The sequence below is a fragment of the Chaetodon auriga genome, chromosome 14 (genome assembly GCF_051107435.1).
Source record: "Chaetodon auriga isolate fChaAug3 chromosome 14, fChaAug3.hap1, whole genome shotgun sequence".
In the NCBI taxonomy this organism is placed as follows: domain Eukaryota; kingdom Metazoa; phylum Chordata; class Actinopteri; order Chaetodontiformes; family Chaetodontidae; genus Chaetodon; species Chaetodon auriga.
The window spans coordinates 10404311-10422370 of record NC_135087.1 but is presented as its reverse complement, the minus strand read 5'-3'; the positions used below and the strand labels follow the sequence as shown (position 1 = coordinate 10422370).

Here is an 18060-nt window from a genome sequence, read left to right as displayed (position 1 = left end):
TTGTTCAAATCAGGTGGTGAATTTGTTAGTAAAATTCAGTGAATTTTCCTCTGTGGTTTGGTTTCTATTCACATGGAGAAAAATTCAAGCAAACCAAAATGCATCAATACAAAGCACATGGAAATGTTCACTCAGCTTATTGGTCAGATGTGTCTGATGTGGGAGCAAGAAATTAAGCAGAGAAAGAAGGTCCTGTGTTCTAGCCAAGCACATATTTCTGTGAGAGAAACATTGCTATGTGATATAACATGACTCAACAGCACAGTTGGCATTTGCTCATAATTGTGGTATCTGGCCGATATATCAGGCAAAACTATACCAGCATGGTGCCGAATGCACTCCGAGGAAAGGTGTTGAAAATGCCGTCTGCTTCAAACTGAACAAAACAAGAGAGCTTGAGCAACGAGCCGTTCAGTACAGCTGGTAGTTGGGTCAGATCAAAGTTGGATTAAGTTCCAACCACAAAGGAACCACTCCAGAGTTCATTTGGGACCGGACCGGTGCCACCTCCTCCCAGAGGTCTTGGTGTTGTTTTGGTACGCGCCTGAGTGCAATTACTGTGTTCACACCTGCCCAAAGGAATTACACCAAGGGGTAAAACAAACCAGAGGCCGAGTTAACTGGACTGAAATGTGCAGGTGTGAAAACACCCTCAGTCACCGTCAGACACCTTATATTTGGTCTTGTCCAATCAGAGTGTGAAGTGCAGTCTTTGGACGGTTTATTATCCTGCCTTCGTCTCTTTCGTCTCCCATTATTTCAGATGAACATTGAGCTCAATTCTCACCCACACCCATGCACAGGTGGGTTTATGGATTTCTCCATTGTCAAATGAACAATAAAGATATTTCTGCCGGGCCATCTAGACATATTCTGAGCTAAATAGGTATCTACTACGAAAAAAAAATATATAAATAAATCTTAAGACAGTTTGTTGGCATTGAACAATAGTCCCAATGACAGTATGACAGTAATGAAGACGAGATGAAAATGGTAGCATAATTACACTTTTTTTAATCTTTGTTAAAATGATAATGTGCTCAAATTCTACAAGCAACTATAGCAGTCGTGGATGTTAATTGTTTTTAAATATAAACAAAAAAATCTAGAATAAAAGAAACCCTCTTTGTGTCTGATTGCAGCTGAAGAAGCAAGGGCTAGGTTAAAACAAATGGGGATATCATGAGTCAGTGACAGCAGGCTTATACATTACTTATGGGAAGAATTAGATCACAGCAGTCAAAATAATTTGCACACAAAATATTGTATGAGACAAGGGAAAGGGAAACATAAGCTGTATTACGCAGGAAAAAACTACATGTGACACAAACAATTAAACAAATCAAAAGATTTTGAAAGGAACTGGAAGTGAAAGAGTGTTCATGACATGACCTAATTATAAGTATTGGGTGCTGTTTGATAAGAGTGTGAAGTACCACATTTTCTCTTCACCTGCTTCTTTCCTCCTTATTTTCTACTTGATCTGCTTTTCCTCTCTTGCCATTGTTCTTCATTTTACTCTCTCTCTCTCCCTCTCCCCCTCTCTCTCATCGCATAGCTCTAGTGAGCCGACTCCCCGCCAGGCAGTGCGGCCCAGGAGGGAGCAACCAGCTGAATTATTGAGAGCATAAAAACGCTGCCGCTAATGGATCCTGAATAAACACACTGGCTAAGCTGCTCCCGCGGCTTCCTCTGCTGCCATAGGGCATCAAGCTGAAAATACCGAGGTTGAGGATGCAGCGACTGGAGGCTACGGCTGAGGCTTTGTCTGGGGCTGAACCACATTTATGACAATCCCAGGCCATCCAGTACATTTTGGGTTACAGGAAACTAACCTGATAGTAATTCTTGTGATTTATTGAATGTGGGTGCAGAAAGGACATAAAACTGGCAGACCATTGAGTGTTTTTTTTCCCTTTGTCATTTCCCAAGCTTAACGTACTAAAAATATCTAAACCAGACACCGGTGTAGTCTAAAGTGAGAGACAGAAAGGTGGTGAGGAAGAGAAATGGAATTTTAATGGAGGAGGATGGAGAGAATAAAGCCTTGCCTAAAAAGCTAACAATAATTTAACTAAAGTAGCAAACAGGACTATTTCAGAAACATTTTGAAGATTGAGTTATTCCCTGAGTTCATTTCTTAGCAAAACACTAGAAAGAAAAGAAATGATTTTGCTCATCTGTATTTTTGTATAAATATTTAACTGCAGCGTCGTAATTGGACAGAGTCTTTGACAGGTCCCTCCAAACAAACTGCCACACATCATTAAGTTTTAAGATGGTAAGAGATTATGAAGGCAATCAGAGATTCATTTGTGCTGAAAAAACGTCTGTGTGAGTGTATGTTGGTTTGTACATGCTTGAGCTTGTTCTATCCCATTTAACTGCTCCTGGATCCAATTCCAAAGAAAAAAACCATAGCAGAGTGCCTTCATCTTGTTCTGTGATAATGAACATACTCCAAGGGAAATGAGAAGAAGAGATAGAAATTAAAATACGAATGGAGGAGCCATAAAAAAAAAGAAAGAGGGAGGAAAAATGTTGGCCCTGCAGCAAACTGGAGCTTCTAAGATTATGACTCAGCTGAAAATCTGTGTACATCTGTGTGTGTGAACCCAGTTTCTGTTACGATGCATCGCTGAATGTGCGTGTGTGCGTGTGCGTGTGTGTGTGTGTGTGTGTGTGTGTGTGTGTGAAGAGAAGGTGATTCCCACACGGAGAGGGATGAAACACACTTGTTACTGACTTATGGAAATGCATGTAATATAGCACCACTGTCTGGCAAATCAGAGCAACTAGGAGATAAAGACAAAAGGAGAAACGGGGGAAATTTAAAAACAAGGATGCATCTCCAAAAGGTATCACTCAAGGGAGGAAAAAAAAAAAACAGAAAAACAGCCAAAAGCAGCCATTATAGCATGGCTAAACCCCATGGGTAAAACATGCACAGATGCTTGAAATACCACAGTTTTCAAAACTGTCAATTTGTCCTCACAGTAACTTCAAAGTGCATCACCAAATCCCCTCAGGGATGCATGCAACTTGCTGTAGCATTCAAAGTTTAGATTGTCATTGTTTAATCATCTGCTCCAGCTGAACGGTATGGTGTATCAAAATTCAATATGTAGGCAACAGAAATACCCTAAGTATCACCTCTGTAGGCTAAACAGCCATACAGGACAACCCAACATGGTCTGACTTTCACCAACATTACTTTGCAACAGTGAGTTAGTTTGGATTTTCAAACACTATGATGTGGCTGCTTAAGGCCATAACATACTGTGTAAGATTCTGTACAGATACACAATTTGCAGGTAAAATGACACCAAAGGTTTTTTTTTTTTTTTTTTTTGCATAACGTCACCCCCTGGGTCTCGGATATACAGACACACAACATTAGCCTTTTACGTCTCCAACCTGAGCTCAGTGGGTCCAGAAATAGAGGCTGCCCCTGGCCTTAACCGTCTGCTTTACTGCTACTGTCTGTACTTTCCACTGCACAGCGTTTTGCAGCCTTATCAGTTGTCAGAATGCAGCTACCATGCAGCCACCAAGCATCAACTGAACGTGTGTTTGTCTCGTGTTTCTACGGGGCTAGTGGGATGTTTTTGGGCGATAGCAGTCTCAGCTAGTTTCACATTATTGCATTAATATCTCAAGACAGATGAGAAAGAGGTGGATTCTGGTTGAATAAAATAAATGTAAGGCTTTTTTTCTTAACTTATGTGAGTCAAGTTTTATATAATGAGTAACATAAAACACATTAAACACACTGGGCACACCGCCACGCTGATGAGCTTACCTTCTTCTTGTCTCTCATGGAGCTCTTGCCTCGCACCATAATTTTGCATCCCGTCTCCGCTTCCAACTGTTTGGCTGTGAGTCCCCGAGGGCCGAGAATTCTCCCCACAAAGTTATACTGCAGATACAGAGAGAGAAATAAACTGGTGAATATAGAGTAGTGAGAGAGCTTACTGACATTTAAATGTCCTTTACATCAGCATGTCACAAAGACTTGTTTGGCAATTAAAATTTATCAATCACAAGGGTTGAATTCGAATGGTCATCTTGAATTTGCTCCATATAGGACAACAGGCAGTACTATGTCAACATGCACAACCACACAGACAAATATATACACAGATTCCACTATCCCTGAGCTGCTAGGGGGCATGACATCAGCTTTGCAGGACATCACACCTCTGCTGCCACTACTCACCTACACTCACCACACCAAATCTACCACATGACACTTTCTGCCTTTCTAGGACAAAAAGAAGGCAGCTGCCCCTCAGCCATGGTCTCTCCTACAACACTGAATAAGCTACATTAGTGTTTCAAGAGTGCTCAACTGTTAGACTATTAAAAAAAAATATTGAACTATTTTTAATGTTTTTCTAGCTGGCTTGATTTCCAGCCACAGTGGGGTTGGCCTGCCCCTACTCTATCACCTCCACTAAATGTCAAAATTGTCCTAAAAAGAAAACAGAAAATGAACTACACAAATTTAGACTGGGTGAGAATGGTGGGAGGGAAACAAAGGGAAAATAGAGTGGAGAGGATGTTGAGGGGGAGGTAAGTTGTGAGGTGAGGTAGTGTACTTGACACAATTCTCTTATCAAGGCCCCCCTTTCACTGGTGTGTGGCTTTGGAGCTTTGTACCAAAAGGAAACGTATTTAACGACGTAATCCTCTCCACTTGAAACTGGCTTCCGACGGGATAAAGGGAAAATGTGTCGAAATAATCCAGCACAATTTTCAGCCAAAATAAAAACAGAAGGAAAGGAGGAGAGATGGGGAAAGGGGGAGCACAGTGACGCATAAAGAGGTAAACAAACCACCCGTTTAAACAGTGCACACGGCAGCTGCTGGAGAGAATGATGGGTAAGAGATCTCTGACACTATTAAAATGGGATAAAAATGTCCGAACCTGAACCATTCAAATGCTCACTGGCATAGTGGAGAGCTTTCCTGGACAATGAGAAGCACAACTCTTTGCCTCTTGAACTGCTACAATGAGCCGTGACACTGCTGCATTAAATTCTTAAACGCAGTCACATCTGCTTACGCACTCCATCGCATTAATGCCTCTGTGAGATCCAAAAGGCCATCAGAGAAGTCACATTTAATTACAGAGGGATTACAAATTTAACGCGATGTTGGTGTATTTCCCCTAAACCACGAAAACAAACCCTGGTGAAGACAGTCAAAACCTCCAGGATGTTGTTTTCTTTGTCCCTGTCACTGGACTTGCCTGCAACCATTGCCTGGCTGTCTCTGGCAGAAAAGACACACCCTGAGATGCTTAAGTCCCTGCGGATGATCATAGCATGCAGATACACGGGCTTTATACATGTGCTTCTCTGTCACAAGGCTACTGTCTGTTTGGTTAACTCGAATCAAGGAAACTGGTGGAGGGGCTATTTGGGAGAGTGTGTGCGCCTACTTAAGGATGTAGAGGCACCTGTCCTCGGAGGTCAGCCACCAGTGATGCACGGTGGCCTGTTTCCGACTCATGCATACACACACACACACACACACACAGGCAAACACACAGCCTCAAGGACCACAGGAGAGAGCTGTCTGTCTGTATCACAGCACCCGCTGCAGACAAGGGTGAACCCCAAGCTCTGGGCATTATGGTGGTGCTGTGGTCCTCCTACACTACACACATAAAGAGACATGGCCTCTAACCTACTACACAGAAGCTACAGTGGCAATGTCCTGGGTTTTGTTACACAACCTACGCTGCTAGCAACTGTGGTACCATATCTGAAAAATGCTAGCTGTCGTTTGGCGCACACACACCTACAAGGTTTAAAAACTTTCTATATTTATATGTTGTTTTCTGTGCACACGTGTGACAGCCTAACAGACTACAATATCTTCCCTCAGTCCAAATCCCATCAGATTTACAACCATTAATATATTAATTACATAGTGTAAATGAATTATAGAGCAAGTTCCAGATGTCAAATACACAAGAGGGGGGAAAAGGTACATCTGATTCCAATGGTGAGACTAGTTGGAAAGTCCTGAAATTTTACTGAAACAACATTTAATATTCTATTCTCCGTCCTTCTCTCATTTTGTTTTTGAGTGGATGGTGTTTCTCTATGGACAAGAATATGTTGATGACAACTAGACTTGACAGTGATCAGGGCCTGATGGGGGAAAGCTTAAGAGAGAAAAGGTTAGGGAGATGATGACACAAGAGCAGAACGAATAAAGTCAGGAGTGTCTTGTTTTTCCAGTACTAGGAGAGCTAGATGAGAACAAGGAGGGCCCACACCGCCACCACATTCTCACAGTTTTCCCAGTCTAGATGTGGAACTCAACTCCATCTGATAGGGCAGTCAGGGATACAGGGTTATGGTAGGCCATCCCATGCCTCGTGGGTGAAGGCTGCTGTAGAAGTGGTAGATATGTGTTCATGATGACAAAGGCATGTGCACAAACTCGCACGAACATATGGGCGGGGGCACGGCACAGTGTAGGCGTTGTGTTTGGCCAAGCATTTGCCACAAGTTTCACTTAAAAGCATCCTCAAAGTAAATTTAAATGCAAACCCACATCAAATGACTGTGTTTCCGCTTCACGCATCTCATCACAATCTGGCAATGTAACAAGAATTAACACCATTTCATCTCAACAAAACCTCACCATCAGAATTGTAATTACATCGTAAATAAAAATGATGCCACAATCTTTCTTAAGCTTGATATTAACTGCAGTACATGGAGGTCTATCTACTCTCTGGCTGCACTGAAGGTTTGACATTCTTCTCATGGATGTTGATATGCCTTTAGAAAAGACGACCTCCATTTTAAGCCACAGGAATGTAGAGACAATGGAAAGCCAGGCGGGTGAGTTATCAGAAGGGTGCAGGGCCATTGAGCCTGCCAGGAACTCCACTCAGTACAGCCAGAGGAGTAGGATGGATACAGTGCCCTCACTGCCAAATACACTATCCGCTCTTCACCTCCTCTTGCTAAACTATCTAGCCTCCTCCGTACCTACTAAAAAAAGCTAGTTTTCATCTGCTCTATTCCTGCTATTACATCAATTCCACTGGCTCCCCAGACTGAGGTCTTTAAAAAGTCATGTCTGGGAAACACCATGGCTTGTTGGCTGTATTTCCAAAGCTCTGCGCCCTCTATGAGATCTTGAAGCAGTCGACAGTGGCAGGGAAGTTAGTTGAAATTTAAGAGGCTTTTAAATCTAGATAATTAATACAAATACAAAAGGTGTCTTAATACTGTGTGAATGCATGCATATCTGTCGTCTCTGTTTTATGATGCACTGCTGTTACCACTCATCTGGTGAACACAACACATGCAGAAACAATGTGTTTTGCTGACTCGGAAACTCCCAGCAGTCTCTTATTTCCTCTGCTTTACAGCATTTGAAGATTAGAGGCACTGGGACCCTTTGGTGGACAAACTCTTTTCCTCACTCCTCTGTTTCAGTCTCATTTTATCTCAGTTTTCTCAAAGTTTTTCAAACAAACACACAAATACAGAGAAGCACACACAGTATATACAAACATAGTTTGTGTGCAAACATGGAAAGACAGACAGATGCGTGTGCACACACACAAACACACACATGCACACACACACACACACATGCACACACACACACACACATACACACACACATACACACACAGACAAAGCCCCCTTCAGGACAAGGGCTTACACTGACATTAAAGGGCCTTTGTTTAGCCCCAGTTATCGCTACTCCACAGGCGGGTTATGTTGTGAGCATATCTACGTCTACGCCACAGTGTGTTTTATGAGTGCGAGTGTGTGTGAAACCACAGTGTACTGTATGGAATGAACTCTTGCAGACACCCTCAGCACCCAGAGCTGACTGTCGCATGGGTTTGTGTGCATGTGCATTGTGGTTTGTTTATGTGTGAACAAGTGAGAAACAACAGCAGTTCCACCAACAATGCTCAGAGAAGCAGAACAATTGTGCCTTTGACGGCGTTTGTTTGTGATGGTGGGGAGACAGGAAATGAGATCACGCTGAGGGCTCTGGCTGTGTGCGCGCAGAGCTTATCGAAGAGCAGGGCCAGGCCGGGAGGAGAATACCAATCACTTATTAGCCAGCCTTCAGGGGCTTATGGAAATGAGGAAACAGTTGATTCAGTGCAATGTATCAAAGCAAGGTGGAATCTGTTGTGGTTACACCCGGCACTGCCATCTCTTCCCTGCTTTCTGTCTGTCCTCATCTTTTTCCTCTTTGCACTCATTTGAGTCTAACCCTTCCTTAATGTTACAAAGTATTATTGTGAAACAGCCCATACCAAAATAATGGCTAACCATTATTGCAGCGAAACTCGCCTTTTCCTCATACCTGAGAAACCTTCCGTCTCATTACACTCTAAGTTACAGTATTTGGAGGCTTCACAGAGGGCGCAGAGGTGAACACTGCTATTGGATGCCAAAACACCTCCCTTCTCCTTCCACGCCTGCTCTTTCAGTTTCTGGAAACTGAGCAGGCCTCCTTTTACTCAGGATCTTGCCTTTCCTCTTCTGCATATCTGTCATCCTCCTGTGGTGCATGGGTCTCTCACAGCACAAATCAATGCTTACCTCTGACTAAACAACCTCCCAAGCCACCAGCTGACTGCCTTTCATCACTCGTTCATCTTTGGGCAGAAATGTTCCATCATTCAATTAATCTATCTTAACCTTTACTTTGTGGCCTGATCCCCATGACCCACACACATATTAGCACACAGCAACTATACATATCTTTTCCATGCAGTAAAAGGACAAGATTTTTATGCTTGATCGACAGGAGGGACAGAGGAGGTGAGGCTGGGGCGATGAAGGAGTGAAAATTAGACTTAGATTCCAGCGGTGACATTTTCGCCTCAAAGCCCTATAGACTTCAAAGCTCTCTATTCAGCACATCCAGCATTTAGCGCCTAATCCATAGCTCCTTTGATAATTCTGTTTGGGTTTATTTTGGGGTTGCAGGCAGGGTGGAAATACAGAGCAGAAAAGACGGAGAGATGGAAAGCGTAAAGATTGATGTCGTCTGGAAGTTTGGAAGACGTGAGTTAAGGAAGCAGAGAGCAAAGTTTGTGAACTTTCAGATAAGTGAGGAGCAGACAGAGAAAAATACATTAAGTAAGAAGTTCCTAAATAACATTCAGTGACTCCCTCAATATTCATCTTAAGTATCAGTTAATCACAGAGCTGAGAAAGCTGTGGACGAATGCTAACCATGCTGTGCTACTAGCCCCCCTGCAACCCTCTCACCCAGCGGAGGAAGTAAAATGGTATCTACTTTAGATTGGTCACGGCTGGCCAACACCAAATACTTTCAGCAGAAAATTGTGTTAGTTCAGGCAAAGCACTGAAGTCGCACATGCATCAGCCATCAGCTAATTTCACTCACACCTCAATATCATTGGCTCCTACATCGGATGACTGGCAACCAACTGACTAGTAACAGCCAATCCTATTTGTACTGGTATACAGAAAGGTATTTAGAACCTGAAAATTGTGACTATCTTTCAGCTGGAACTGTTACCAGCACCGCTTGACCACTACCCCAACTCAAAGCATTGAAGCTTTGTGGTATACTTCTGTATGTGTTGTTGTCATGGCTCATTAATAACATAATGGGACAGATGTTAATAATGGCTACATTTATCCTGAGATCCCTTCCAAATGTCAGTGTGTATAATGAATATTACCATTAATACTGCACACTGTATATCATTAAGTCATTCTTCTTAAACTCAAAAACATTGCTAATGGTCTCAAAAATCTTTTATCAGTGGGATCTGGTCAATCCACACAGACACAGTGTAAGATAATACTTCTTCCCTTGTGCAGCCTTTGGTGCCTGTGTGGTCAACCCGCTTCCTTTGTCCTTCACTCTCTGTTTTCACCTCTCTCTGTTTCTCAGCTTAACGACTGTGGAGATGAACAAGCCAAGAAAGCGCTACACACCATCCACTTACAGTATACAAGCACAAGTTGGTAATAAGCAAGCAATCATGGGCATTAGTGCAGTTATAAATACACATCTAACAGCTTACACTGTTGCCCTTCATCATGTTAACTGACTACAACAAATAGAGTCCTCTGTTTAAATTATCATTGTAATTACCCTCCTCATCAAATAGCTAACTAGAAAACCATCCGTTCATCAAATTATCATCATCATGCATGGCTGGCTAGCTAGAGATATCAAAATCCTCCACTCTGCTGCTCAATCAGTGAGGTGAGGTGAGGTATGGGGCAGTACATTTCCAGGATTGGTAATGACTTAAGGGGGTCAGAAGGATATCAGGAGCCGGCATGATAAGTGATGACACCCTCATGGGAACAAGCTTAATGACTTTCTCTGTGCAGAGAACTGGCTGGTTTGGTCCGGGCAATTTTACTGCAGTGAAACAGAAAGGTCCAGGACACCCTGTCAGCTCAAATCACCAGAGCCTCTTTTTTTGGTATCTCAAAATTTGTGCACTGCAGTCAAACTGAATCACTGAAGCAAATTTTTCCACCTGCTAAAAAACCTGACAAAGCAAACGCACATGTATAGACACACACACACACACACACACACACACACACACACACACACACACACACACACAGCATGTTGACTGTTCCTAGACAATTTTGAGAGTCATTATTCACAGTAGGATTCAGTGAAAAGCACACTAAATTTAATTCTAATTGTTAGCACTGAAGAACACAAATACACTCGATTCATTTTGATTTCATTTTTTACAGCACGAGCGTTAGTAGTTCGTGAATACTGACTTAATATTTGAGCAAATATTTAAGATTAGTTCATAGTATTTTATTCTGTAGAGAATTTTGTTCAGAAATCTGTCAGCGCTGAAGAACATAGTCACCATTTTAAGTTTAAAAATTGTGAGACAAAGCAAAGTTGATACGAACCTTTCCTCCAACTTGAACACACTAAACAACAACAAAAAATACCAATCAAAAATCTGTCCCTCTGAGGAATTTTATTTTATTTGTATTCTATAATGACAGGTGAAGTGTCAGATGGGAAATGTGTGGTGGGGGTTTACCAAGGTAAACAATCTGAAGTACCATGACAACCCTCTAAACACCAGACAAAAACTAATGCCACAGAAACACCAACAGCATAGCTGTATTTTAGAGCTGTTTTCATAGACCTGTGTATATAACAGATAACTCCCTTCTCTCAGGCCTCTTCTAGCTGGTGAGAGGAGTTCAGTCAGTCCTGTTTAGCAGTTGCTCAACAGCTTACGTCTAACGAAGGGTCCCATTTCATAGAGTCAGCATGGCCAAGGTGGAGTCTGTGCGTGCATGTGTGTTCACTCCACTTCTTACTACCCAGTGTAGGGCTAGGCGATCCTTTCTATTTTCATATTGTCAAATCGTGGTTACTCAAGATTGCCAAAAGATGATCCAATCACACGGTGCTACGGGAGTAGGGATGGGTAGGGGTAATTACGTCACAGCATGCCAGTGAAATGCCAGCATGAGCGACTTAGTGTCAAAAAACCCCTAACATCTTGTGTCTTAGGGACATTGTGGGTTTCACCCAGATGCTGAAGTTGAGCCTAAGGATATTACACAGCCTGCAAGCACATGCCTCTGCAAGCCATTGTATGACACAAGAGTGTGGATAAGCATAAAAAAAATCTCAATCTAATAGCAATGTCTCCTTTATTCAAACAAAAGACTCCCTTTAAAATGTCTGTGTGTCTGCTTAACATGACTATCTTATCTTTAAAATCACAATACAAACCATGAAGGTACCTACTCTTATGCAGAGAAAAGTTTTGGTGAACAGGCAAATGGAGAACAGAGTTGTGGGTTGTCAGATCCATGGAAAAGAGATGGCAAACCGGTTTGTAATTAAGGATTTAAAATTCACTCGTCACTCATGCTGATGAATGGAGCTCAGCGGGCGGATATGCCGCTCCACCACAGACTTCTCTAAATGCACAGTAGGGTGCAGATTCTAGAGATTATTTTTATAACATCTTAGCTCTGCTGGTAGTAATTTAGCTAAAATCACTTTTAATATTGGCATAGGAAAAAACAATCATTGGCCATCCCTTCAATCATCAATTTACGATCCAACTGCCAATCGGCACAGGCCTAACCCAGTGGCCTGCCAACAAGCCACCAAACGGTTGGCAAATACAAATACAGAGGGAATAAAGTGGAGACAGAGACAAACTTAAAAGACATGTCACCCATCCTATCAGATGCCTGAAGGTCAACGGAAATGACATGCTGAGCTGTCAGTCAGCTGCCTATCAATGTGTGTGTGAGCGTGTGCTCGGGAGAAAAGCAGAGCCACAGATAGCATTTAATTGAAGGTTGAAGTTATCAGATAGCCTGCTACTCAGCTGTCAGTCAAGATGCAGTCACCACGGTGACGCTTCACAGCACTCTGCACCACTGACGACATCAGGAAATGGCTGACTTTGAAGAACGGTGAGGGAATGACGGGTAGACACACACACACACACACACACACACACACAAGCAGGCTGATAGAGACGCAGGCCGGACGCACAAACGCGTTTACAGGCAGATGTGGGGCACGCTGGCAAGTGCACACACACGGGCCAGAAGAGGGACACACTTAAGGGAATTAGAGTAGAAGCATGCTGGCAAGGCAAGTTATTTTGGTAGAATTGACATGCTGCACGGCATCCAGGCACCAGGACAATCTAATTATCTACTGGTGAAACGAGAGCAGGGGACACGTAGGAGAGACAGAGAAAGCCCCATCGAGTGAGTGTGACCTCGGCATATGGATGTGGCGGGTAAAGGTAAGTGGGAGTTATGTTTTTAAATTAAACTGGAAACAGAGACGAAGGCAAGTGGATGGCAGGTGTCCCAAAAAGACAAGAGAACGATGAAAAGAAGGAAAAGATGGGGAAATAGCATGAACGATGACAAATCTTCCACGGCAGGTGAGCTGATGCCAAGAGCACAAAACAGAGACTTGGGCCATCATTCCCTGCTTTCTTGGGAGAACCTAGAATTGCATCAGCGAGACACACGTACACACACAAGCACACACACACATATGCATATGCCTTTTCGATGGGGGGAATCTGGGAAATCAGACGGAAATGTGAAGAGGGGGGAAAATATTCCCCAGTCTAATAATCATCATTACAGTTTCCTCTCCTTTTAGCAGTGGGCAGATGGGGATAGGAAGTGACATTTTTCTTCCCTTCCTTCATCATTTCTTTCCTCTCTTCCTTTTCAAATTGATCCTACATCATATCCGCTCTTACCACACCACTAAATGATTCCACTCTTTCTCCTCGAAAACACTAACTGGATGTGGAGATACTGTAGCTCACTCTGTTAAGACAACTATTCTGAAACTACAGAGTCCCAAGAGAAGCTCAGTTCTACATGGAAGTCAGTTGAATACACAGCAACACTATCTGCCATTTTCTGCTGTTCAAATAATGAAATCCCAAATTTCATTCCCTCTCTTTCCACCCCTACTAGCAAAAAACTGTAAAGGGCAGATAGAGCAGCAGTGAAAACAATGGAGTGCAATCAAAAGGATCGCCTGCATTATCTATTACGAGCAGCATTACTGGCAGCATTCAAATACTTTTGACTTTCAATCTTGGAAAAGGGTCAATATAAACTTATTTTCAATGTGCATGTAATTGTGGATGTAATAGTCAATATTGTTGTGCCCTCTCTTAAAACATCTGGACATCAGCTGGCTGTGCCGGACAAATATGTTTCAGTATTACCAGTATAACAGTTTTTGCGCATAAACCCTGCACATTCTCTGAGAACAGGAAAGGGAAGGAAAAGAAAAAATAATTCCATTTAGACCTGCTGCTGATTTCCCCTGGTTCCGATCATCACATCTATATAAATCAAAGCTATCTGGCATTTTCCTGTTTTCCTGCAGACTTAATGACCACACTTGGTGGAGGGGGTGTGCATGTGTGTGCTAAAATAGAGTGAAAAAACATTCAAGTGAAATATCTGCCTTTTCTGCATCACCATGACTGTGTATTCGTCTCTACTTGCACATCCTTGTGTGCATGTTAGTATGTGTATAAATTTGTCTGCTAAGGTCATCAGTGAGTCATCTCAGCCACCAGGGGGAAGCCTAATTAATTTAGTAGCTTTCTCGACAGCTCGTAAACACAATACTGAGTTACAGCCCTGCTCTGTGGAGAGCAGCATAGCAAATCGAGCAAAGGGAACACAAGGGTCATCTGAGGATGCCGCACTTTTAAATAGTTTGTGTGTGTCTGTGTGAGACAGTCATACCACTCGTGTTTTTAAAGTCATAGGTGGCAACCACTATTCCACAAATTTTCACAGACCTCCCTCACGCTCACCCTGTAAATAGCCACTCGTTTGTGGCCATTTACAGGGTTAGCACAAAACACACACAGACACACAGTCTCACACACAGACACACGGTCTCACTCACTCACTCACACACACACACACACACACACACACACACACACACACACACACACAGAGTCACACAAAGAATACCATAATTCCATTAGTAAAGAAAAGCATGTCAGAGTATGTCCAAATGAAAAGGTAAAGCTCTTGGTCTTGTATCTTTAAATAGCATCCTCAGAGAATAGATAACTACACTGAGAAAAACAGGCCATTTAAAATAAAACAAAATAAGCACAGTAATTTGTTGACCAGACAACTGCATCTCCGTATCAACCAACTAATCTATCCATCACACAGGGTCAGTCCTGCCTCATATATACTTTAGACACTTTACACTTGTGGAAATTGCGAATGCATATTATTATTGTTTTCTCATAATAATACAGTGCATAAGTAATGGCAGAAATAAAGGGTAATAGGAATACTTAAAGCAAAAAATAAAGCAGTTAGCACACAAAAGCAGCACCAAGAGCAAAGATGATTTTCAGAACAAATTAGGGGACAGTCCAAGGTCTTAAAGTCCTGTCGCTAGGGATGAAAGGTGAAAGACTGGGTTGGGGTTGGTTGATTTAGCTTGAGCTCAGAGGCTTGGTCTGGTCTGAGGGTCAGCTGGAGCTAAGCTGATCCGAGCCAGTCCCCTGGTGCCCTTTATCAATTCTGTCAGGAGGAAAATGCAATCCACGCCTGGCTAGGCCTTGGCCTGCTCTACAGTGTCTCTTATCCTTCGTCACCTCCCTCCATTCATTTCCTCACTGCAAGCTGCTGGGATTACGAAGAGAAATGTTGCTCCACAAGACGTGACACAACCATTCATGTGTGTGCCAAAGATTACCATGAGGACAGGAAGGTGGCTGACTGACTGTGGCCACAACCTTATACACATAGACGCGCACACACACACACACACACTACAGGGCTCTCCAACAGTAGACACTTACAGTACACACAAACACCCCTGTCATTATTCAGACAAGGATTTTACTGACTCGCCTCTTCAGTGTTGCCTCTAGCCTCCTCATCTCTAAAACCAGCAAGATTCCCCAGCTGTGTGTATGTGCATGTGCATGTAAATGCATCTTTCCATCTGATAAAAGCCATCTATGCCACTGCTCTAACCAAGTTGAGTGATAAGTCCAACAGATTTCCATCTTCTTCAACTGAATATTTATGGCACTGCAGTTTACTTTTCATGACACCCCTCCTCTCAATCCCCTCCTTCATCCCCTCTCAGCACTAATCTACCGCTGAGTTGGCCCATAAACACCGCAGCATGCCATGTTTTCCTGAGACCGGGACCAAATTAGACAGCCACCTGATAAAGCTTCAACTGTAGTTTGTGAACAACTCGGAACGTTCAATGAGTCCAGCAACTAGCAAATCAGAACGTATGAGTGGAGTACATGAGGAAGGCACTACGGAGAGAGCAAGAGTGTGCAACAGAAAAAAAATGAGAGAGACAAACAACAGGTATGTCTCCAGCGTTAAGAGATTGCTGAAGTATCAGCAGCTGTCACTCCAGCGGCGGCACCACAAAGATGAATAGCCTAAAGCAAGAGGATGTGTGTGGATGTGCATGTCAATTTTGACTGTATTAAAGCTGCTCATTTAGCTGCTGATCCAAACATTTAACAGGAAAAAGCTCTCAATTGAAGGAGGAAAAGCAAACAGCATATTCCCACTGGCTTGTTATCTCATCAATTTTATGTACCTCCCAACTATTTTCTTTATTGTCTTTTTCTCAAGACACCATTTCTACTATTGGTTCCAGTGTAAATATCAGTCATCAAGTAATTAAGACAAACATTATTGCAATATGGTAATATTGCTGCCATAGCGTGAGATGTGTAGACCAGTTACTTACGTCAGGGTACTCTTTGACAGGCACAAACAGTTTTTCCTGCAGGTGGACAATGGGTCCGATAGGCTCAGGCAGCTCCAGAGGGTGTCTGTCCACAAGGCCATTCACTGTGTCGCTGTACATGTCTTTACGCACTCTGTTGATCTCTGAAACACACAAACATGTGCACTGTGGTGAGCAATTGAATAACAACAGTACAACTGAACATTTATTTTACTCTGTATTTGATATATCACTGTCATATTGATTTTGCCTTCTGGGCAAAAGCTTAATGTAGCATATAAATCTTTGTCGGAAAAAAGAAAAGAAAAAACAGAAATCTGTCAATTGCCTTGAGAATTGTTTGTCATTTACAGATAAACAATTGTGCAAGTTTGTTTTCCAAGAGTACACACAGAATTATCATAACGTGAGTGTGAAAATATATGACAGCTGAGCATGGACGCTGCTTGATACCTGAAGGAAACAAACAGGAACAAACTGCTCTGACTAAAAACAGTAAATGTGTGTTCGTGTGCAAGTTATTTTATATGCCAGAGACAAAAGTTAAGCGCTGCATTATTTAGGGGTTAGGGCCACCATCTTTCCTTTCTGCCTGATACTCCCCAGTGACTGTTGTCTAATAGAGTAGCCTGTACGAGCAGCTGGGCAGGTGGGGAGAGGAGACGCGGAGAATCGCTCAGGCTCAGGTACATGCCTTCAGATCTGATCCCTCTGTCAGATAAAACTAATGGACCTCCCCCTCTCTCTCGCACACACATACACGCACGCTCACCTCTAATTCACAGTCTCACCCCATTTTGACTGCCTCTGTAGCTCACAAAAATTCACACACAGAGTAAAGCTGTACTATACAGGTTGAGGAAAAAAGGGCATTCATTCATCCTGGCCCATCCTGTGTGTCTGTTTGTGTATAAAGTATGTGTGAGAGTGTCACAGTTGGATGAGGACCGATGGCTGCAGTACCTGTTAATAGGGGATCTACACCTCTTGCACTTTTTAACTTCCCACGTTTGCCCTCATTATACAAACAATCTGAACCAAAAAGTTAACAAGCAGCAAAGGGTAGAAGAGACGTGATTCAAGAAGACGCATCCGCAAAGACATTTCTCTAAGTCTAAATGTGAAACGAAATGGTAGGAAGAAATGTGTGTGGGGTGGAGTGGAGGACAGTGTTAGACATCATTTCCATCTCTGATGAGACTTTCGAGCAGTTGGGAGCTCTATATTAAACTCTAGCTGGGGAACCTGACACTCAACTTTAGATGCCCTCACTAGAGCATACCTGACCTCTAAGCCTTAACCTTATGCTGAAGTAAAATTAGCAGGTGGGTCAAGCTTCCATAATTAGGTTTCAGTGTACTTCTTGTCTTTGTTAGAATAATTGTACTTTTACAAATTAAGAAAAGAGGAAAAAAATAAGAGACTTGAACTTAGCCATGGAATCGGTTTGTGGGGATTTCCCGCTGATCTTAAAATGTTTTCTCTGGATACCGTCGATGACAGGCTGACAAATTTATGATTGATGGGCTCATGGACACTGACAAGGATACACATCAACATCTGGCCTGCAGCTGTGTGAACGACACCTACGGGACAGATCTGAACCACACAAACAAGGCAAGATACTCCGAGTAGAACAACTCCTTCTCAAACAACATGACCTCAGCACTCTGTGGTCCACACACTCCCAGTCCTCCCTCCAGATGAAATCATCCTCATGGCATCTAACCCAGAGGACAGATG

At 42.8% G+C, this 18060-nt stretch overlaps 1 protein-coding gene across 9 annotated transcripts in view; it reads right to left on the bottom strand.

Moving 5' to 3' along the window:
* Positions 1-18060, bottom strand: part of qkia (QKI, KH domain containing, RNA binding a) — a 75090-nt gene that overhangs the window by 30461 nt on the left and 26569 nt on the right. For all 9 annotated transcript variants that reach the window (XM_076749409.1, XM_076749405.1, XM_076749410.1 and 6 more), the window contains exons 2-3: positions 16318-16460; positions 3803-3919 (exon numbers count right to left, since the gene is read on the bottom strand). In XM_076749409.1, coding sequence (XP_076605524.1) covers positions 3803-3919; positions 16318-16460 — 260 coding nt within the window. The remainder of the gene's footprint in view (positions 1-3802; positions 3920-16317; positions 16461-18060) is intronic.